The sequence below is a fragment of the Labeo rohita genome, chromosome 2, assembly GCF_022985175.1.
Source record: "Labeo rohita strain BAU-BD-2019 chromosome 2, IGBB_LRoh.1.0, whole genome shotgun sequence".
Lineage (NCBI taxonomy): Eukaryota > Metazoa > Chordata > Actinopteri > Cypriniformes > Cyprinidae > Labeo > Labeo rohita.
In genome coordinates this window covers 14,157,752-14,181,766 of record NC_066870.1, presented here as the reverse complement: position 1 = coordinate 14,181,766, position 24,015 = coordinate 14,157,752, and the positions used below count along the sequence as shown (strand labels likewise).

The following is a 24,015-nucleotide window of genomic DNA, read 5'->3' as shown; positions in this document are numbered from 1 at the left end:
TTCGTACACAAAAACTTATTGTAACTTCATAACATTATGGTTGACCCACTGATTTTACCCACTATTTTACCGATGTCCTTACCACCTTTTTGGGCCTTGAATATGGTAGTTGCATAACTGTCTGTGCAGGGTTAGAAATCTCTCCAGTTTAATCAGAAATATCTTATGGTTTTGGAACGTAATGAGGGTGAGTAATTAATGACAGAATTTTTATTTTTGGGTGAACCAGCCCCTTAAAGATATGTCTTGTACGTGAAATCTATAAACGCTAATAGATAGAAGTGCAATAAAATAAACACTTAAAAGTGTTGTTTTTTTTTTTTTTTTTCAGTAGTCTGAAACAATGTAAAGAGACTTTACATTATAAATACTTTTTTCTGACCTATTACATACATTGTGTGTGTACACAGGTCAGACATATATATACCTCAGAAATCATCCATAATGCAAAAATTTAAATTTAAATTCTGTCATCATTTACTCACCTCAAATTGTTCCAAACCTGTATTTTTTTCTTTCTTCTGTGAAAATAAAGATATGTTGAAGAATGTTGGCCCCCATTGACTTCCACAGTATGGAAAATAAATACTATGTACGTGTATGGGGACAAGCAACTTTGTTTATCAACGTTTCTTCAAAATATCTTCTTTTGCGCTGAGCAGAAGAAAGACATTAATACAGGTTTGGAACAAATTGAGGGCGAGTAATTGATTGAACATTTTTGGGTAAACTATCCCTTTGCAATTAGTAAAAACTGTACACTGGAAAAATGGAGGTTAATGTTACTTTTGGTTGATTTGCAATGTACCTCTAAATATAGACTCCCGAATGTCCTTAAATATGCTTACGAGTTGCTAGTTACTGTTATTAAAGCTGTTACATTGTGAGATGTGACAGATGTTCTGGTTATTCCCTTCAGCATAACAATTCTTTCACAAGAACCAAATCTTGTTCAAAAAATAAAATAGAAAAAGGTAAACAATGTCTGTTGTTCTGCATACACAGCATAACAATACCATCCACTGCTTGAATATTAGCTGAAGCCACTTAGAATGAATGATAGTCCACAAAAGCATTTCTCCTTTTCTCTATGCTTCAATGTGGGTGGGTTGAGATATCAGTATATCATTTCTATCATATCTCACAGACCAAATCTGACTAACCTAATCTTAAAGTAGTTTTAAAGTTATCCAGAGTTCAGCGTGACCTACAAAAGCAGGTATGCTTCTGGCCTATTAAGTCGCTCTTTGTTTCAATAAGCATACAACACTACCTCTATCTCTGTGGTATAATTCAATGCTCTGAATAGTGGAATTGAAACATTGACAGTGGTGAGCTCTCGTCCACTGTGAATGCTCTGCAGCTTACAGCCATCCTCTTGAGTCATTAAAAATAAATGCAAGAAGGCCATCATGTCATTTGCATATAGATAAAAGCCCATTTGATTTGGGAATCACTACCTTATTCCGTGATTTAGGAGATTCTGCTTTAATCTGTGAATAAACGCCCAGTGCACATTTTTCCTGCTCCATATTTTTACAGCTCTATGTCAGTTTTGTTAAAAAAAGATGTCATTTTGGAGGCCAGACGTTCAGGTTTCTGCTGAGCCCCCAAGCTAAGCTGTGAATCTCCTGTAGGTGATACCATGTTCTGTGCTCGCTGACAGAGCTGTTCTGTTATAAACAAACTGTGCTGCTGCCATGAACCCTTGACAAATTGGACATAAACGTTCGCCTCGCTGTCTAAATGTTGCTGTTGTATGTACACAACAACATGCTAGCAACAGCTGTTCTAAAGTGTTAGCTCACTCAAAAAACAAATAAATTAATAAATAAATTCTGTCACCATTTACTTACCTTCATGCCATTCCGAACTCTTGACTTTCTTCCTTTTTAAAATGGTCAGGTTTTATCAACTGCAATTGCAAAAGGACGCTAAGGTACCCATTTGCCCAAATGACTTTTAACTACTGCAAACAGTTGAACTCGGGAACTGGATCACAGGATTCATGAACTAATCACCCAGACTATTTTTTTGAACCACACAAAGCGATTTGTTGAAGAAGCAATATATTTTCAGTGAGTGCCACACAGAACACGATTTTGCGTTTTAAAACGTAAGATGAACGATATTAGAGAAGTGGGGAGAGGGGGGAATGTAAGATCTTAATCGAACCCCCAGATCTTACTTATTCATGTTCATGTTTTTTTAAAAAAATACCCAGTCATACAAGTAATTTGAAAAATACAAATTATTTCAGGAAAATAAATATTTGCCATATGCACTTAATGTGTAAATTATTCTTCTATTACATCATATAGATATTCACACTAGCATTTAATGCCACAGTTTAATGGGTAAATTAATTTATTTAGAGACAGAAATTCAACAAACACAAACACACACACACACACACACACACTATTAGACTTATATTTGTGCACGTAAAATGAGTCCATCTATGGAATGTGTGGTGATCGTTTCATCCGACCGTGTTTCTTTCACAGGCTTTTGGCTGCTTTACTTTTACAACCCACCAGATCTCGCTGTTTTCGACACACTCGAAGCTTTGAATTTTTTCCCAAAACAGTCAGAGGAAAATCTCAGTGCTTCACGAGGTTTCATTTGTCAACTGCTGAATGAATGACGTCCCGCTTGTTTACTTCGAACCGGAAGACGCTCCCACTTTTGACGCAAGGCCTCATAGGGCATAGGAAACTTGTGGATAGAAGACTTGTAATATAGCATATGAGTTTATTATACTTTTTTGGTACTTTTTTGTTATTTTGCAGCTTCTCAAGCTAACAAAAATATTCTAAGAGCAATCTGATAATGTTTTAAATGAGTTATGAAAACGTTATATTATAACGCCTATTTGTGAATGTTTTTGAAAATTTCTGCTACTTTTGAATGCTACCTTTGAATATTCTCTTAAGGTTCTTAAACAAATAATGACAAATAAAACGTTCCATGAACAATGTAAAAATAATAATTTTGTGGTAAAGTTTCTAGAGTGTTTTCATGAGGTATCATCATTCGGCCATAAGTATAATAAACTCATATGCTATATTACAAGTATTCTGTCCACAAGTTTCATATGCCCCATGAGGCCTTGCGTCAAAAGTGAACAGAACATAAACAATGCCACTGAACTGAACGGAACGTACAAATTTTGCTGATTATTGCTGCTGAAAATGGTTCATTATTGTCATGTTTTGGGTTGTACATTTGGAGTATTACAGACTGCCAAAAGTTATAACAAATCAAGGAGAAGAGTGCAAAAAACTGTCTGAGGAACAAAATGCATTTGTGGTTGACCAAACTGAACCAGGATTTCCAGGGTAAGAGTCTTGACAACATTAATTTCCGGTCAGGTAGGTGAAATAATAGGCTAATATCTTAATTAATACTGCTCATACGAATCAATTAGCAGAACAACATATTCAGTAGTACATTAACCGTACAATCAATACTGTTGTTTACATCCGAGTATCTCCAATATGGCCGTGCATCCAGGTAACTGACCAAACTGTGGCGTAAGTGGAAATCCTTTATTATGTTCTACTAACATTGCTAACCAAAGTTCTGAGAATGTTCCCAGATAGTTGGGTGTCATTCCCAGTACTGTGTTGTGTTGTGTTGTGTTGCATTGAAGAAAGCAAGCCAAACATGTTTGGAACATCATGAGGGACTCATGACAGAAATTCACACATTTTGAGTGAACTATATCTTTGAGAGCAGGAGCTGTAGGGTTTCTTTAAGGTTATTCTAATCCTGAACTTCACCAATGCTGCTCCAATGCGGTTTTCCAATTCACATTAGAGGATAGAAACCTTGGAGAAAGAGCGGAAGTGTCCAACTGACACATAACAGGAAGTGATTAAAGGTAAAATAGAGTAATATATGGAGATCGGCAGGAGATATATTTAATATATGGAGAACCATGGAGTCTGTTGACATTTGGGTCATAATTACGCTATGCTAATTAAATCTGCTGAGTATCAGAGAGCTGTTTAATAATTCAAACCCAGTGCAACCTCTAATACCAATGCCAATTTCCCAAAGTAAAGACAGTGGAATGATCATACTTGTCTCTCCTAAATATTTAATTCTCCTTGGGAAATCATTTTGACCTACAAAGACTAAGGAAGGGCAAGACAATGACATTATTTCTGTACTTACAGTGGAGAAACTGCTCTGAACCAGAACGGGCATGTGGAAATGTGATCTGTCACAGTACAACTGAAGACTCCTATTTAGCACTGCATGAAGTCTCACTATATCCGTCCACAGTTGTGCTACAATTATATCAGTTGTTGAAGGAAAACATATCAACTGTCAAGTCAAACAATGCTAGTAGTTTTTTTGTGCCTTGTTGATCTCTGAACTGACCTGTATCGGGCCTACAGCTTGTTCTCTGGCAGTCTTTTCTCAAAGCAGACAGAAACAGCAGTTCTTTTCTCTAGGCGTGAACAGTATTAAAGGCTACGTGGTGAGTTACAGATGGCCTTGCAACAACACAATGAGCAGAGTAGGCTTGGATTGCTCAGGGGGAGCTTTGACATCCAGAATATTTGCAACACAATAACAAGATCCCAAAGCTTCCGGAAAAGCATGCGCTTTAGAACAAGCTGGTTAAGTTCAATTAGCACATTCAAAAGAGCACATTTTTATTGAGAAATTTACATTAGCAAACGTTCCAATACGCTTCGGAGCAGAACTACAGTGGAGGCCAACAATACTGGCACCCTTGCACTTTAACAAGTGACTATTATTGCAAAAAAGTTGAAATTAAAATATACACTCTTCAGCCAATATTTTAATATTAAAAAACTTCACTTTTTCATTTAGAAAATAAAAGAAAAAAAATGAGAACCTACAATTTCCCAAATTTCAAGGTCACTGCTTATAGTCCTATTTAAAGTTATCCTAACAGGAGTAGAAGAGCAGTTTCGTAAGCATATTTCATAAATGAATTGTATTCTGAAGCACGGTATAAAAAACTTTAATGAGATATTTGAAAAAGAACTCAAAATTAGAGAACACTTACAGATACCTCCAAGTTATTGGTGTTAATCTAACCCCTGGTGTTAGTTTCTTTAATTATATGACAACCCATATCTGACAGCATTCCTCCAATTTTCACTGAGATTGCAAGATGGCGGGCCGCTCTAAGGTGACTGAGACCATGTGACAGGAGGTTGTCCAGATGAAAACTAAAGGGATGACCCTTTCAGCCACTGCAAGAGAAGTTGGTCATTCCAAATATATGATTTCTCAAATATTGCAGGTTTACAATGACACTAATTTATTCAAGCCCCCCCCCCAAAAAGGCTGGTCATCCATGTAAGACAAATGCACGAGAGGACAGGATAATGCGGATACTCTGAATGGAGAATGGGTTCAGCACTGCAGCTGAAATTGCTTGCCAGTTCAGTGCCAAACAGGGTAAGGATCCATCTCAGAATATTTAAGATAAGTCAGAGCCCAGATTCCTGATCTAAGCTTAAATAAAAATCTCTGGAAAATCTTTAGCAACAAAGTTATGGCTGAGAAACCCACTCTGGAAGAAGAGTGGACCAAAATCACACCAGAGCAATCTGAGAAACCAGTGATGTTGCAGATGTGTTCAAGTCATTCAAAGCAATGGGTTCCACACTTCCAGCTAATTTCTGACAGTTGTAACCCTCCAAAATTTTAGTCGTAATCTCCTTTTGTGCTACAGTGGTTACTGTTCTTTAATTTTGATCACTGTGTTTTCCACAAAGTAAAGGTTCTTGTTTAAATGCCTTGGAAATTTTTACATGTTTTTACATGTTTGTAGAACAGTGGTATACCTACAGCTAATATTAATTCAAATTTTAAGCAATGAAAATTAATATTTCAGACAAAAACAAGTATTTATAGATTCATGTTGATCTCCAATGTATTAGTTAAACCCTAATCTGAATTAAAATTAAGAAATCATTTCCCCCCACAATAATTGTTTTACTGAAGAAAATCCAGCCCTTGAAACTTCTGGAATCACCAACATTCCCAGCTTCTGTAAATAAAGTACGCAAGTAGTAAGCTATATCATAATACCAGCAATGCCTTCACCTACACCAGGGGTGCCCAACCCTGTTCCTGGAGATCGACCTTCCTGCAGAGTTCAAACACCTAATCAAACACACCTGTCTGTAATTATCAAGTGCTCCTTCAGATCCTAATTAGCTGGTTTAGGTGTGTTTGGTCAGGTTTGGAGCTAAACTCTGCAGGAAGGTCCATCTCCAGGAATAGGGTTGAGCACCCCTGACCTACACTGACCAAAATTATAAATGCAACACTTTTGTTTTTGCCCCCCATTTTTCATGAGCTGAACTCGAAGATCTAAGACTTTTTTTCTGTGTACACAAAAGGCCTAGTTCTCTCAAATATTGTTCACAAATCTATCTAAATCTGTGTTAGTGAGCACTGTGTGGCCTATCAAGATGCTGATTAGACAGCATGATTATTGCATAGGTGTGCCTTAGGCTGGCCACAATAAAAGGCCACTCTAAATTCATTCAAGATGTCTCATCTGTATGCTCGTCTTCCTCATCGGCGTCTCGACCTGATTGCAGTTCGTCATCATAACCAACATAAGTGGGCAAATTGCTCACATTCGATGGCGTCTGGCACTTTGGAGAGGTGTTCTCTTCATAGATGAATGCCAGTTTTCACCGTACAGGGTAGATGGCAGACAGCGTGTATAGCGTCGTGTGGGTGAGCAGTTTGCTGTTGTGGATTGAATGGCCCATGGTGGCGGTGGGGTTATGGTATGGGAAGGTGTATGTTAGGACAACGAACACAGATGTATTTTATTGATGGCATTTTGAATGCACAGAGATACCATAACAAGATCCTGAGACCCATTGTTGTGCCATTCATCCACGACCATCATCTCATGTTGCAGCATGATAATGCATGGCCCCATGTTGTAAGGATCTGTACACAATTCCTGGAAGCTGAAAACATCCCAGTTCTTGCATGGCCAGCATACTCACCAGACATATCATGTTTGGGATGCTCTGGATCGGCGTATACGACAGCGTGTTCCAGTTCCTGCCAATATCCAGCAACTTCGCACAGCCACTGAAGAGGAGTGGACCAACATTCCACAGGCCACAGTCAACAACCTGATCAACTCTATGCGAAGAAGATGTGTTGCACTGCGTGAGGCAAATGTGGTTACACCAGATACCGACTGGTTTTCGGACCCCCCCAATACAGTAAAACTGCACATTTTAGACTGGCCTTTTATTGTGGCCAGCCTAAGGCACACCTGTGCAATAATCATGCTGTCTAATCAGCACCTTGATATGCCACACCTGTGAGGTGGATGGATTATCTCAGCAAAGAAGTGCTCGCTAACAGATTTAGACAGATTTGTGAACAATATTTGAGAGAAACAGGCCTTTTGTGTACATAGAAAAAGTCTTAGATCTTTGAGTTCAGCTCATGAAAAATGGGGGCAAAAACAAAAAAAAGTGTTGCGTTTATAATTTTGGTTAGTGTATATAGGGGTCTTTAAACACTGTGGGCATTTGAGTCCAACATGTGCAGACATTTTCAGTTACTTTAGGTAAACCTATGACATTTGAGGGAAACAGCCTGATCACATTGCAAAATCCAGAACATTCAGATTTTATGATGCTAAACACCCAATACTTGAGGCAACACAACCCTAAAACATTGAAACTCTTTCATGTTTTACTATAGAAAAGGCATTGTACTCTATAAAAGCTTTCTTTCTATAAAAAAGACAGCATGCTTAACAAAAAAGAAACACTCTCCCAGAAGGATTCTAGCTTTGCGCTGTTACTATGTTTATACCAGTTCACAAAAAAATGGTGCAAGCTGCAATTTTTGTACCTTGCGTCTTAGCTCAAATCGCTGCCAGTTGATTGTTCTTTCTCCACCAGACAACAAATTGCTTCAATGCACAATCAGCCGCATGTTGAAAGACTGTAAGCACCTTTGCAACTAAACACATATACCAATCTGTTGCTCAAACACCCCACTTTTGGGGAAAGATTCTAAGGACAGGAAAAATGGCACACTGATGTCCAGGTGGGATATGCAGAAACATAAGTAGACAGATAGATCTGAGAATAAGCATGAGAAGATAGAGAAGAAACATGGCAATAGGATGGGAAAGTCAAAGATTACATCGTTGTCATGTTTTACTTGCAGGCCGTATTTTTATACCAAGACAAGGGAGTTTTCTCCAGAATGCATCAGAGAAAAAGAGCTAAGTGAGATACAGAGGACAGCACAGGAAGAGAAAGAGACAGCAGAGAGGCAGAGGTGAATGCAGAGCGAGAAGAGTTTATTCAGCATGCTACAGGATAAAAGCACTACACCACACAGGGACCGTCAAGCACGAACTTGGTAGAAAAAAGAACCTTTAATTGTGCCGCTTCTATACTGAACTTTACATTCCTAAAGATGTAAAAACTCAATTCATGTAGAAAATGTACAGAACACTCCCCCCCTCCCAATTGTTTCCCAGGCCTAGACCACAAAAATGTCATTTTTCAATAGAATCGGTGAGCGATTCTCGTACAACCACGATCAAGGACAATTACACGAGTGATGTCTGTCGGAAAATCTGATTTCTTTTTTTCCTCCATTGATAAAAATATTCCAGAGGTTGAATAAAACATTTTGTACAATGTAGAATAAAAGTAAGACTAAAGGCACATTTACTTTGGTCCCAACAGTCCCTACATTAATGTGACATCACAACATCAAACATGGTCAATCTGACACATGCAACTGCCGAGATCCATCAGCACATGCTCTGATTTTCATCTAAAAAAAATGGGTAACAGAATTTACTGAAGCAAATGTGAGTGAGAAATATCAAAGCAAGTACTATACGTCACACACTGTGCTCCCCACTGTCAGTGTTTTGTTTACCACAGGTTTCAATCACAATTGGGTGTCTGATCAAAGAAGAAAAAAAAAAAAAAAAAACACACTACAGCCCAAAATAAAACAAATGCACAAGATAATTTACAACTTGGAGTATGTTCCACCAAATTCAGTTACTTGTGTTCAGATTCAATAGATCATAAAAAAAAATTGAGCTTTTGCCTTTGAATCAAAGCGAGCGACTAGCTTTCAAAGCCTTGGTTTTAAAAAATGACCAGGGGAGGCTACGTTGGGCAGGAGCGAGAACTATCACTTTCAAAAACCATCCAAACAACAAAGCAAGGTGACTGAAATAGGTTACGTTTTCTGTATCACCACAAATGATGTGCCTAAACCTCTAGAATGTGTAACAACGGGAGCAAAGAGATGATGCTATTTTGCTAAGTAAGGCACATTTTTGTCAATCCATCCTAAAACAGAATAACAGCTGGCCATACACAAACAATAGTAGGAGCAGATACAGAGCAAGTGTTCCTTTAAGGGCCATTCTCATTGAAGTTCTTGATATGACTGTTAAGGAATGACTGGTAAAAATGAATTCGACTTGAGGCTCCTGGGGGAGAGCGAGGAAAGATGACACAGCACCACGGGATCCTCAGATGGTGGACTTCGAGAAGGACACTCTCAGGCGGTGGCCACGGCCCATGTCGTAGTTGTGAAGGTCGATGAGCGCCTGAATCGCCTCCTCCACCGTGGACATCTGCAGGAGAGCCATTTTGCGATCTCTAGAAGGAAAAAAAACATACATGACGGTCTGTCGAATGTGCACAAAAATGACTAAGAGACAAAACGCAGCGAGCTCTTACTGGAAAAACTTGAACGCTTTAACTGTACCGCCGGAATTCGAGAAGAGCAGTCGTAAATCCTCTTCTGTCACATTCTCACTGGAGGGGAAACAAGCAGTTATTAGCATTTCCTCAGAGTAAATGGTAAAACGTTATCATGATGCATGAACCAATAAAAAAGGAAAACAAATTTTAATCTCAGGCTTGAACTGAAAGACACTGCAAGGGGAAAAAACTGACAATTAATTTAAAAAGATGGTCAGCAGTTGGTCCAAGATTTATGATTCCAGAATAAAACACAACGTGTATTAATAAAATGGCAAAACCCCTCAGAAAATATCACCACTAGCATTTATTAGGACTGGACAAATCTGCACAAATCTGTTCTTCTGCATACTCACGGTATGTTAGAGAGATGGAGTGTGGCTGAAGGGGGGGAAGATGTTCTGGAAGTTCTTAGACCCGGGCTTCTTGAAGCGATGCAGAGGAGAACTGGTGAAGTCCTTTGTCAGGCCCTGATCATCTAAACCCTCTCTGGGCAGCTGTACTGTTTGGTGCTTGGAGAGGGTCACACGAATGATCTTGCCATACATCTTCTGCCCGTTCAGATGGCTCATAGCTAGATAGCAAAAACACAGAGAGCTTGTCTTAATGTGATATAAATACAAAACATGTTAATTAGGGTTGTCCCTAGCGATTATTTTGGTAATTGAATAATCGGTTGATTATTCTGACAATTAATTGAGTAATTGGATAATTGTTTTTTTTGGTGGTGGTAATAAAAATAGACCCAAGCAAACAATAGCCTTTACAATTACTTAAGCAATGAGGCAATAATAATTAGTTATAATAAAGTATGAAAAGCAATATGGTTTTCATCAGATGGTTTTACTAAACGAAACCATTAAAATACAAAATGTATTATAAACGATAGAGCTAATGTACATTATGCATTGTAACAAATGACTTGACCACTTATGACATACTTCCTGTATTTGGTCCAAGTGAGGATGAAGACCACAAATGTGTCAAACTTTTCATTACCTGATGGGACACACTTATAGTGTTGTAAAAATGCAACTTTTTTTCAGAGCTGTATTTTTTATTTTCAATACTTTGCATTATAAAATCAACGTCTAAGTGTCTGTTCAGCAGTCCCTATAACAGATGACTTCAGCTTCTAATTAAGTGATAAAAAGCAGTTGCAAATGTTGTACTAAATAAATATCGACACTACTCATCTTTGCACCAATAAAACGTGCAACACTTTGTGTTTCTACCAAATTAGATGTAATATCTAAGTATTATATCAGTATTTAACTTATAATCGAAAGGTTTCTGTGACCTCTTATGAGATCTCAGCAAAAAGTCTCATGATTTATTTCCAGAACATGATGCATGATGCATACACCAAGCCTCGAATACTAATCCTGAGCAGTATTCAAGATAATATGGATTTAGTGTGAATTAAGGGCACTGCACTTTGGCATGTTTAAGACCTGGGACAGCCTAGCACGCATGCGCTTTCAAGTGGCCAAGACCACAAGTGTGTGTATTTGAACAAGGCATTTATTTTGACATGGCGATGAATAGTTAGCATGTTGAGAAAGATGCTGATCCTCCTATGTTTTTGTAGGTTTATAAATGATTTACCTTACAAATCTGATGAAATGGCGCACGTTGCGGTCCCAGATGAACGTTATAATAAACCCAAACTCATAACAATATGCAGAAATGGAGTTTGAGACACTGCACACATGTAAATAATAACTTGTTTGTGTGGAGCAGCATTTACTGTGAACAGAGCCGACACGCACTTACATAACCTACACCCATGTATCTGTTTGTACAGATACTGTAACATTAAATACCAAGACTTTCAAAGAGTTTAAGCACTGCTTTTTTGATTTTCAAGGACTTCAATCAGAGGTCTCACTTATGTCTTCTATTTCAAATTCTAAAAGAGAAATAGGTCAATAAAAATATTAATAGTTTGATGTTTTCTGCTGTATAAGGAAAAAAAAAAAAAGACTCACAAAATCACTCCAAAATCCTGATACGAAACAAATGATTTGCGATCTGCGCTCCAAAGAACAGATCTAAAGCAAAAGATTTGCGAACCCGCTCCAAAGTCCCAATCTAAATCAAATGATTTGCAATCCACGCTCTAAAGTCCTAATCTGAATAATGATTCCCAAACCATCATTTCAGATCAGGACTCATAGTTTGAATCACAAATCATTAAGATCTGAACTTTGCGTCTTGTGAATCATTTGATTTAGATCGGGACTTCAAATCGTGTATCGTAAATCATAAATCATTTGCTTTGAATCATTCAAATTGTAAATGATTCACAAAGCCATTCTGACCTAAACCAAATGATTTGCGATACAAGATTTGAAATTCTGATCTGAAACAAATGATTCACGATACACGATCCGACTGGAGCGCTTTGAAACAGTGAATCATTTTCCAATGTAATGGATTAACAGATTTGGAGTTTCAAAAAGCTCAGTTTCACCCACCATTATGTGCTTTATCATTACAAGCGACGTAAAAATTGAAAATGAATGGCTTTTTTAATTTGATCTAGTTTTTGCTAGTGAATCGCTTGAAATTAATGATTGCAAGCACAAGGCTGTAACAATCAGAGCGGTTAAAGCATAAATGACTCAACTGATTTGGTTCATCTGTTCCTGTTTTCACATCTTCAGCTATGTTTTCACAACACAGCCAGTACTACTACGTGCTTAGCTCGATCGTTTTCTGAGGGCGTGTTCACACTTGTAGTTCGGTTCGTTTGGTTCGTTTGGTCCTAACCAAAAATGAAAATGATACATTTGGTCCTGGTCCCATTAGTACCCATTCACTGATCAGTCTGATGAGCGCCACTTTAAATCGAATACACCTAACGCAGTCTGTTGGACTATGTGCGCACGTTCCGTGTATATGATTTTACTTTTACCACCTGCGAACTCTCAAAAAGCTCATGAAGGCACTTTACCTCCTTGTTGCTCCATGTTTGCCCTCAGCTCATTTTGTTTTGGATACATGTGTTCCCTTTGTGAAATCATGTTGCATCTTGCCATTACTTCCTGTTTTTGGTTCGTTTAGAAGTATTTTCAGTCAAACCACACCAGAGTTTGTTTGGAAGCGGACTAAGACCATTAAAAAGATAGGTCTTGGTCCGTTTCCAAACAAAATCTGGTGCGGTTGGATTGATATATGAACGCAACACAGACCAAATACGTCCGTATCTAAATACTTCTAAACATACTTCTTGTTTGGTGCTTACCAGAGTTCGAATGGCAACGTTCACACTTACTCAAATGAAACGCACTAACAGAGCAAATCGCACTGGAGTTTGTTTTAATTGAACCAAATAATATATTAATATATTCTCGTTCATGGAATGCCCCACTTCCGGTATTCTGCAGGTTATTCAACATGGTCAAAATGTCATCGAGGATTTTTTTTTTTAAATCGAGTACTTGAATTGAGGAATCATGACAGCCCTAATGTTAATCATGAAAAGGACAGCACGTCAGCTTACCTAGCTGGGCTTGGTTTCCATCAGACATCTGGATTAGAGCACTGTCCTTCTTATTGTAAAGGATCTTCACGCGCTGCACGTCACCGTAGACACCTTCGGTTAAGCAAGAGGCAGATGGAAGAGGGAGGGAAGGAGGAGGAGGAGAGTGAACCAGGAAGGACAAGTTAGTGCTTCAGAAGCTCTGGTTCTGACATGAAAGGTGAAGATGATGGTACAAATCTTCCAAATTATCTACACCAAAGAGTCCAAAACAGTGTTTCTAACAGACACAATTTATTTTGATACGCCCTCCAAAAACAAGCTCATGTGATATGGCAAAGTTAAAATCAAAAGCCTACATGCAAAATAATCAACCATGCATTAATATAAGCTGTACATGAAGAGAGACAGATAGAGCAAGATAGAGACAGAGGCTTTGAAAGCCAAGGAAAAACAAATAAAAAAACAAATTAAAAACTATTTCAGTTGAAATTTGGCATTGTAGAACTAAAATTAAATTGTAAACTAAGAAACTGTTGTTACACTAGTGCCAGATTAATAACTAACCCTTAAATGATAAATGAAAGAGAAAACAAAAAAACAACTGAAATGAAATTAACAATAGATAAACGAAAAGAGGTAGATTGCTAACAATAACATACCGAAGAGGGTAAACAGACTTTGGGGCGTAACCATCTTTAGAAGGAGAGAAGAGCAAGCAGCGTAAGACAGGAAGAGAGAAGAGTCGAGGTAGAGCGGAGATGAACAGATCATCCATAACGGAGGGTGGTTTCCCGTAGAATGGTGAGGTGGTCATGGAGCATGGGTCAAGGCAGTTAATTGGGGCAAGTCGGTCCGAGGAGGAACATTTGTTTTGGTTCAGGCACAAAGCATGAATGGGTGGAGGGCGGGGAGACAGGATTGCAGGAGAGAAAGGGCCAACCAATCACAGAGGAGTCAGGAGAGGAGAGAAGAGGAGAGGAGAGGGAAGAGGAGGGGTTGGAAGCAGCGTGGGATAAAAGAAAAAAAAAAAAGAAAAAAGTTGGAAGGGGGGACAAAAATAATATACAGGTCAGTACATAGGAAATGCAGGAGTTTGGTCAGAAAATGGCAGGGTTCTCTTTTTTTTCTTTTTTGCTTCCCCCGACTATGTTTAACAGTGCCAAACGTAGTCACCCGAGACCGAACGTGGGCAGGGCACATTTACTCAGGCTAACTGCAGCACAGAAACGCCGTGATTAGGACAAAGCATGCAGAGAGCGTGGAAGGCTTTTGGTATGAGAAAGCGTTAAAGGAAAGAACAAAACAAACGAAACATCAGCCTATAGCTGTAAAGGGGTGGGGCCATGCAGCGGGTAGGCATGAAAACCACCTTGCAGAGTTATGGCATCAATAGAGAGCACGTCATGTCGAAAACTCCACAAACCCACAAGTGTTTGGGAAAACAAAAACCATGATGGGGAAATTACTGGGACACTTCAAAAAGACAGAGAAATCAAAGTGAGAGAGAGTGTGAGAGAAATGAGAGAGGCGGGGTGGGGCTACCATGTTTCATACCAACTTTGAATAGCTTAGAGAGAGGCAGTGGAGCATCAGGAGAGGAAGAGAGAGATACAGCTTAGAGAGAAAAGACAGTTAGATATTACTTCCAGACAGAGCGCTTGTGAAAAGGTGCGAGGGAGAGAGAGAGAGAGAGAGCCAGAGAGAGGGGAGAGGGGGAGAGATAAAGAGAGAGGAGAGACAGTGATCAAAATTTGCACAGAGGAGAGACTGCAGAGAGACCCTCCATTTTGACGAAAACCTTACTGAGAATGCTTTCAGTATATTTCTGCAAGTATAAAATGTCACAATAGAGAACAAAGAGCTACAGCTTTTAAGTCATCACTAGCCGCTATCAATTCACTACTAACTGCAAATATACTGAAATAACATTGAACATAATTTATGAAATACACTGAGGATGGAAATGAGACACAGGTCAATCTGAAGTCATGTCAAGACAAGTCACCTGCTCATTGGTCAGTGTGTGTGACTCAATACATCATACTCAATCTAAAGCATATTAGAAAAGTGACTGAAATGACTTTGAAATCAGCTTCAAAACATCCAGCAAAAGAGCAAAGTTAACATGGAAATGTGATTACAGTGTTTTTGGGATAAAGGAAGCCCTGATGATGTAATTAGTAGGGCTTGGCACAAATGTGAATTTTTTTTTTTTTTTTTCCCTCCATAAAGTGTACTGTGACTCTGGGTTCACCCAAAAAAATTCTTTCATCATTTACTCAGCCTCATGCTGTTTTAATTTAGATCCAATTTAGGCTTTTATTCACATATAAACACTGATCAGAGCACATACATAAGAGTTAATCAAATATGGTAAACATGGAAGCTCAACCATGAGAACCAATGAGGTCTGCTCTGGCACATGAAGAAAGTAAGGTCGAGTTTGACTGTGTAGGTACGCTGATAAAAGATTGGAAAAAGGCCTAAATAAAATCTATTAATCGTAAGGCTGGAGTTCATTACACAGGGTTCGTACAGATACTGTAAAATAAAATTCCTGGACTTTCAAAGACTTTTTAAGCAATATTTTTTGTTTTTCAAGGATTAAAATCAGAGATCTCACTTATGGTTTGATGTTTTCTACTGTTAAAAAAAAAAAAAGGCCCAAAGTCCCAATCTGAATTAAATGATTTGCGATCTGTGCTGCTAGGTTCCAATCTACAGTAAAAGATTAGCCAACCCGCTCTCAAGTTCCAATCTGAATAATGATTCGAGAACCATCATTTCAGATCAGGACTCGGAGCGCAGATTGCGAATCACTCAATTCATGGAATGACTGAATAAACTGCTCTGAAGTTCCGATCTAAATCAATTGATTCGCGAACCTCCTCCAAAGTCCTGGGGCCAGTTGCATAAACTTAGCCTCTATGTTAAGACAGTGTCTTAAGAACTAGTTTGACCAACTAGCAGTTAACTAAGGGGTAATCAGTCATATATTTTGGATTCAACTTAGACTAATCTAAGTTTTTATGTAACCGAATTTTACAAATTTTGACCAGACTTATAGAAAGAAATTAGATGACTAATTTTTAAGACTAGTCTAAACCTTTTATGCAACTGGCCCCTGATCTAAATCTTAGCTTCAAAATCATGTTGTGACACAATGCTTTTTAAATGGTTTTTAAAATCATTACAAATGATGTTGAAATTCAAAAATGAATGGCTCTTTTAATTTGATCTGGTTTTTGCTAAAGAATCGCTTGAAAGGAAGAGAAGACACGAGTTTGAAATCGATCAGAGCGGTTCCAGCTTAAATGACTAACTCAATTGATTTGGTTCATCTGTTCTTGTGTCTTCAGCCATGTTTACACAACACTGTCAGTACTAGTACTGGTTTAGATCACTGGTTTTATGACATTAACTGAAAAAAAAAGTATTCTGTGAATTTTGCGTTATAAGATGTGTGCTTATTTAAAAAATCTGAACACTTATTTTATAGATGCATTGTCTTTCAATAATTCAAGCACTTTTAAAGTAACTCTTCAGGAGCGCAGCTATTTTCAAGAGTTTTCCAGGCCTTAAATTACAAAAAGTCAAATTCAAGTACTTCAAGCACTTCAAGCACTTTAAACAAGAACTTTAAAATCTGAAAAAATAAAAAACCTGAATGAGGCTCATACACTGCCAAGCTTTCAAGACATTCTAAAGCAAAAACACACAGCCTCTGTCAATCATACACTATGTGATTTTTGTGAAATCCAACTACCCAAAACGGGCACAAAGTTCTGACTTTATGCAACCAGTGTCAGAGCATCCAGGCTATAAATTGGGTCAAAAATTTGGACAAAAGTTGTGTAATATTTTCCAGCTTTAAAGCGATCTTGCACCTTCAAGACTTGGATTAAACCACTGTTCATATTTTATTTTAACAAGTTCTTGAATTTTTTGACAAGTGAACATTTGGCTGCGTGAACTTTCAATGGATGAATAAAAATGAGAGAATATTAAAAATGTCTTCATTTATGTGCTGAAGATGAACAAAAGTATTATGGATTTGGATTGACATTAAAGTGAGTAAACGATGACAGAATTTTGACAGACAAACGGTTGTCAAATTTATATTTCACATTTTGTAATATTTTGGGCCAACACAGCTTAAAGCAAATATAATGCAACAATGTTGCTAGATTTGGAAAGGTGTATAAATTTAAATAATGAAAGCACAGTTTTGGGCAGCTGTTGATGTTAAAATTTTCTACTTGTGGCATGCATTAAAATGATCTTGCGGTTTTAGGAATTACATTGGTTCTTCACTGAAAAAAAATTTAACAATTCTGAAATGTTTCATGTATGTTAACACTGCTCTGCTGCTAAATGTCATGAAGGTTATGTTAAGGCCCCTCAAACTCAAAAATGATCTAACAGATGAGGACTGAACATATAAAACCTGAGACATACAGTGTACTGGTGACCTGACTGACATAATGAAAAGACTGTGAACAGAGAGAGCAGGGATATGTTTGTGTGTGTGCGCTTGTTTGTTTGTGTTGTGGGGGTGTACTAACCTCGTCGTTGAGATTGCTGACCAGGAGCACTCCGCCAGGTCCCGAATGCCCAGACAACGCCACCCTCCCTGCTGCTGCCGCCGCTGCCGCTGCTGCACTCAGGGGGCTGATGGCCCCTACAGAGAGAGAGGAGCACAGAGGAAGGACCATGTCAGCCCACACAGCCCAGAAGAGCCCACAGCTCAGCAACTCAGGTGGATCTGCCCTGTGGCCATGCATTCTACCTGTCTGCACCCACCACACCAAGCACATCCAGTTACGCAGCCAACACCACACACTTCGGGCAAACCCACATCCCAGAGTCAATATCTGCCACTAGGCAGATCGCTATCAGAACCGATTTCACACAGACTGGCGCTCTAGAGCAATATCCGAACAAAATTGCTTTTTGGGGCCTCTCTGCTTGCTGTAGTTGGCCGCTCAATAGGCCGCTCTGCTTTAGCTAAAGGGAACTTGTGTTTGGCAGTTTGGATTGCCAGTCTGTCTGAAATACGGGCCCCTAATTAGTGTGCGTGTCAATCTATTACGTCAGGCCCATAATGCAGAATGGAAGGGCTTATTGTTGCAGCTTCAGATTTTTGCTTTGACAAATAGCGACACTGTTTATGAATCCTGCATGTCAAGCCAGGACAAATGGTTGGGGTGGTTTCAACATGAAAGCCCTGCCAATTCTGACAGCACTGGAAAAGTCCCTGTCCTTCAGAAGGAAGAGCGCATTCAAGTAGGGTTAGAAAATCAAAAAGGAAAAAGGAAAGTAAATGGAAGCATAGGTACCTAGAGAAGATGGAAACCCTCCACCACTAGAGTAGGAAGTTACCATTCCAGAGGGAGTACCTACGGAGAACGTGTACAGTCAAAGTCTTACGGGATCAAACACAGACCGGGGGCCGTGGAAGCGGCAAAAAAAACGTAAAGCAACGTGTTTGAATGGCACATCAATTAGACGGGATTGCATTTCAGGCACCATTGACCCATTTTCCACTAAGAGCTTGAAAACTCTCATGAATCACAATAGAGGGGAAGCATTCACACCTCTACCCTGATCTGAAACCGAAGCTATGCAGACAGGAGATGATGAGGCATGTCAGAGAGTGACAGGGAAGATGGGTCTTAAAGGTGTGATTGAGCAACGTTTGCGTTTGAGGCACACACGAGAGCGCTTTCTAACTTACCGAGCAGGGAGGTGGAATCTTTGCTGAGAGTGGCAGCCACAGATGGGTCCACGGGCGGCTGACCGTCTCCCGCGGGCAACTCGGGCCGGGTGTAATCCCGGCTTTTGTCGTTGTTGTATTTCACATTCAGGTTGACCAGCTTGGAGAAGTCAATGCGCAAAGTGCAGCAGGAGTTGTATATGTTCTGGCCGTCCAAGGACTTCAGTGAAAGGAAGCGAAAAGAGATGAGAGCAAGACATTTGTTATTCTATGACATGGGTGAATACGGATAAGAATAATTACAGCCAGCGCATAATGTTGGGCCCTGGCTCAAAGTAATAAAAACGCTCCTCTACAAGTAATGACAACTGCAGTCATTTCATCACATAAATGAAAGAAAGGTACTAAACCAACATATGACTGGATCATAATTTGCCTGTGGCCATAACCATCACATTAAAAATCTCATAACACTGCTTTGGCACATCATTACACATTTATAGAGTTTGCGGTGGTTTCAATCCTCCTCTTCGTTCACTCACCAGTTTGGCCTGCTGGGCATTTACTGGGTCGCTGAACTGCAGAAGAGCCTGGAACTGATTATTTTTGGTAAATGTGATTATCTTCATGACGGTCCCAAACTTGGAGAAGATCTAAGAGAGATCAGTGCAAAGTCCTGTTAATTCAGAGGCATGAGAGTGTAAAAATACATTTGGCTGGTTTTTTTAAACTGCAGTTTATTCCAGACGGATGCCTGCTGTGGCCAGTGACCTGTTGGAGGACGTCCAGGGTGACTGGGTAAAACATGTTGTCGATGATTATTCGCAGTACCGGGCTGGGGGCAGGCGTTAACACACTCTCGCCGGCTGCCGAGCTTGGAGAGCCACCCTCCTGGACCGCGGACACCGCCTGCAGCACAGCCTGAGCTCGCTTCAGAAAGAAAGCGGGGGAAGCGATAAGGACTACACACTTTTGTTGCTCATATAATTTTAGTAATGAAAAATTTAACAAGGAGGAGTGCATTTTCTAACCTGGTTGAGCGCACTGTCAGTCTTAAGCTCTTTGTGGTTGGAGTACTGAATGAAGACTGGGACATTACGCACTTGGGGTGTAACAGCTGTGTAGTAGTTCACCATGGTAACAGCTGCTTCCTCTGTTCCTAGCTCCAAAAATGCCTAATTGATGGAAAGTGTTCAAAATGAAGAAACAGGCTCTTTTTCCAAATGAATGAGCAAAAACTTTGTTCGCCCAATTTGAAAAACAGATTTAACAAGACATTTTAAACACTAAATTGAATTTCAGAAAATCTATCTCATTGCTATCACAACAGGAGCTTGGTTTAACGTTCCTCACCACCATCCCCAATCACATACCTGATTTTTGCCTTTAAGCATCAGGATATTAGTGACCTTTCCGAAAGGCAAACCCAGAGCGATGACCTCAGTCTCGGAAACCTCGTTAGGGAGTTTCCGGATATGAATGACTCTGGATGGTGGGCTATCCATGCTGTCCTCCACCCTCAGTTTCTTACTGTCACTTCCATTAGCTGTCAAATAAATCAGAAATACACCTGTATTTCAAAAGCTTTTTTTTTTTTTTTTTTTTTTTGGATGATATTTAATTAAATAACTTGGATAAACTATATATTATATGCCAGTAATTGGGGAAATGATCTTCAATACAATTTTTTTTTATTCAAGATCATCCGCTGTATGACATTTTCCATATTCTGTTTCATGAATAAGCAAAAATGTGGTCAGAATGTTATTTGTATATGACTTAGTGTCCTTTCACATTGGATATGGTCTCGTATTCTGCTAGCACTTGTTTTAATTGCTGCCTTGTGTATATGTGTCAAATGATTTTGGTCATTTTGCTGTGCCTTGATGTTTTTAGTATCTCACACCATGAACATTACATTTTGAAGACAGCATGTCATGTGAAAAGCTGTTTTAAAAGTATAATCTCACATTCATCTTAAGTTTTGTTGTGTTTACTCTTTGCATCTCCATATCATTATTTGTAATAGAAGACATCCTGAGTTAATGACTCCTCCTTTCTAAAAGTTTTCACATACAAACACTTACTATCCACCTTTTTTCCCATAAGAGTGGGCGTGGACATTTGTAAATTTTATGGGTTTGGCTTCTGGTCTCATCCACTTTCAGATATTTTTTGCTGTACAAAACCGCCAGTTTTGCTGCTTGATGTTACAAATTGGTGTGTCTTACCATATTATTTTAATGTATTGTCTTAATTACGAACACGCTGGTTTGTAGTGAAAACAGTTTTACCATTTATAGCACATTGTTATTTTTCTTATTTCCCTATAGCAGCTAATGAACCGGAAGTCTCGCCCATAAGCTTACTTCCGCGTTGAAGAAAAAGGTGGATAGTTTGCTTGTGGAATATGCAAATAATTGAGACCTTTCCAATGATATATTACTATAGAACCCATTATTATCAGTGATACTGTCTACGCTGGATGCGGCACGGCGCGACACGACAAATCCCCAACAGAAAAATGAGGTCTCGTTCCATTTATGATGTACTGACACAAAGTTCAAATGATTTGCAACGGTCGCTTTGTCACGTTTAGTGCAGACAGCCTTAAGCTGTCACAGCACGGTGTAGAGAAGGTTAAGAGTAATAAGCATATATTAAAGTTTAAAGATATTAATATTAAACAAGGTGAGTCTGAGAGTCTTATGTTTATTTGACGGTGATTTCCCATTTCTTGTTTGTACGAAGGCTAAATGCAAATAAAAGGTGAACATTAATTTATTTGTACCATTTTTTATTTCTAAAACATTATATAGTTTTGACAGAGGAGGTTTCATAGACTTGGCAAATTCATTTTTTTTTAAAGTTTGTAGGTACAGTCATCCATTGTGGACATTCTTGGCAGTTTTTCTGAGGCTTTTTTAACATTGTTCATATCAACCAAAATTAAGAAATATATTGTGATATAAATTTTGTCCATATCGTCCAGCCCTATCTAATAGAGAGATGTCCTTCTGTCCTTGATTATGATTGGATGAGCCACATATGAAACAGTAATAATATACTCTATAAACACACACCTGTGACCTACTGTGCCACTGCATCTGAGTGTTGCTGTGTTGATAAATGTTTGCTGAAGAACTACACTGCTTGGCAGAAGAATTATTTTTTTGTTTTCAATCATTTTAATTTTGCTCCCTTGTGCATATTTTATGAAACCTTGCCAGGTATATATTATTGCACTGCATTTTATGAACGCAATAAGGCCCATGGTTTGTAGCAATTTTAGAGCAGCTGTTCTAAAACAGATACAAGGCACAGCTTCTTGGGGTTTATTGCTTTAAAATGGCACTACATTCTAGACACGTATAAGTAATGGGGGCAAAGTTCTCAAATCTGTGGCATTTCAGTGGAGTTTTCATTATTTGTATTCATGTGGGCCTAGTTTTCAGTTATAAATTTCACACCAAAAATCTATATTGATGCACCCAGTTTACAGTTTTTCCCCCTCTTACCAGTGACTGAAGAGTTTGGACTGTTGTACAGACTGCCAGACAGCAATTCATCTGAGCTTCTCTAGAAAGACACAGATGTACACTGCAAATTCAGTAAATCATTCAAATGATTACAATGATGTATAAGTCATATAACTTTAAGAAATCCATTATTCACATTACCCCAAAATAATATGGACCTGTAGGTACGGTTACACTCTAAGATTTATTTATACACATCAGATGTATTTTGACAAAATATCTTAAAATTAAGTTAAGACAAGTAAAGCAAAAAGCACTTACCTTCACACCAACTGCAACATCACTTGCAATGCTGAAGAGAGAAAAACACAGAAATGTCGATAAATTCTGGGCTGTTTATACTGTTATACATCTGAACACATAATGTCACCAGCACACTAATTTCCTATTTACAGATATTACAGTATAATAGTATAACAAAACATATATTTTAAGGACCTCTCAAGTGTGGACAGTGTTGTCAGCAGTTTGTAAGTTATACAAATAGCAGTTATAAGAAGCTTAATAATGCTTGTACAAAATTGAGTTGAAAAGCAAACTGTGCCTAATAAAGTCGTATTCAGTAACGGCAAATTAATATTCAGCTCTTGGATGAAGCGAGTGACCGTTACGTTTCAAACAAAGAAAATCGGACGCGCCCGCACTCACAGCAACAGTACCGTTAGCCGCGGAGCTACACTATATTACAAGCCCCTGTTGTTCACATAATACGAAACACTTCATACACTGATATTAAATTATTCTGTATGCTGCTGTTTGATATTATGTATACACAACGCATCTATTTCACGGTAAAATATGATCTGCGGCGCTAGCATGCATTTGTTATGATTAGCCGACGTTGGCTTATGCATCACCAGTCTGCGCGAGCGGCCTTGTCAGAACGCTTAAGATTGCGATTAAACTCGTTTCAGAATGAACTTAAGCTACTGTCATGAATTGTATTTTTCTCTTATTCTGTAAACAACGCCGTCTTACCCGTCCATTGCAGGGAAAACGTTCTTCACGGTGTGATACTGATCGCAGGAGCAGAGGAGCCTTCAACACACGCGCGTAACTATGCAAAATGGAGGAGAGTCTGTTATTCACGAAGTCAGCCGAACACAGCCGAGACACTGCCGAACCGACGAGCACATACTCAGAGCGAGCTGGATGACTGGCATTAGAAGTTCATCATCAGAAACAACAACAATAATCGTTTTCAGACAGCTTTCAAATATCAAGAACTCCAATCGCTATTGAAACCTGGAAACATTACTACTTTCTTGGAAATATCATGGAAATTTAATAATATGTTCAAATTCATGGACATTTCTGTAGTGATTGTACATTTCTTTGGTTCACAGAGGTTTTAAAAGCCTTTTTGGGTACTTATGCAGAAACCATGAATTAGCCTACAAAAAGGGTTTTAAAATAATAGAAATAAAAGAGAATAATATTTTTTTACAGATATCTGAAAATTTTTTATGCAATACTTTGTCA

General features: G+C 38.7%; 1 protein-coding gene across 1 annotated transcript; it reads right to left on the bottom strand.

Moving 5' to 3' along the window:
• Window positions 1-8,329: 8,329 nt before the first annotated feature.
• ptbp2b (polypyrimidine tract binding protein 2b) lies at window positions 8,330-23,645 on the bottom strand. The gene is given in 16 exon segments (XM_051134502.1): window positions 8,330-9,683; window positions 9,765-9,842; window positions 10,145-10,179; window positions 10,181-10,362; window positions 13,297-13,389; window positions 13,938-13,971; window positions 17,844-17,959; window positions 18,618-18,677; window positions 19,016-19,214; window positions 19,537-19,647; window positions 19,766-19,924; window positions 20,026-20,169; window positions 20,368-20,540; window positions 22,513-22,573; window positions 22,795-22,825; window positions 23,512-23,645. Coding segments are annotated over 16 exon segments (1,614 nt in total). The 5' UTR covers window positions 23,520-23,645; the 3' UTR covers window positions 8,330-9,553.
• Window positions 23,646-24,015: the final 370 nt, after the last annotated feature.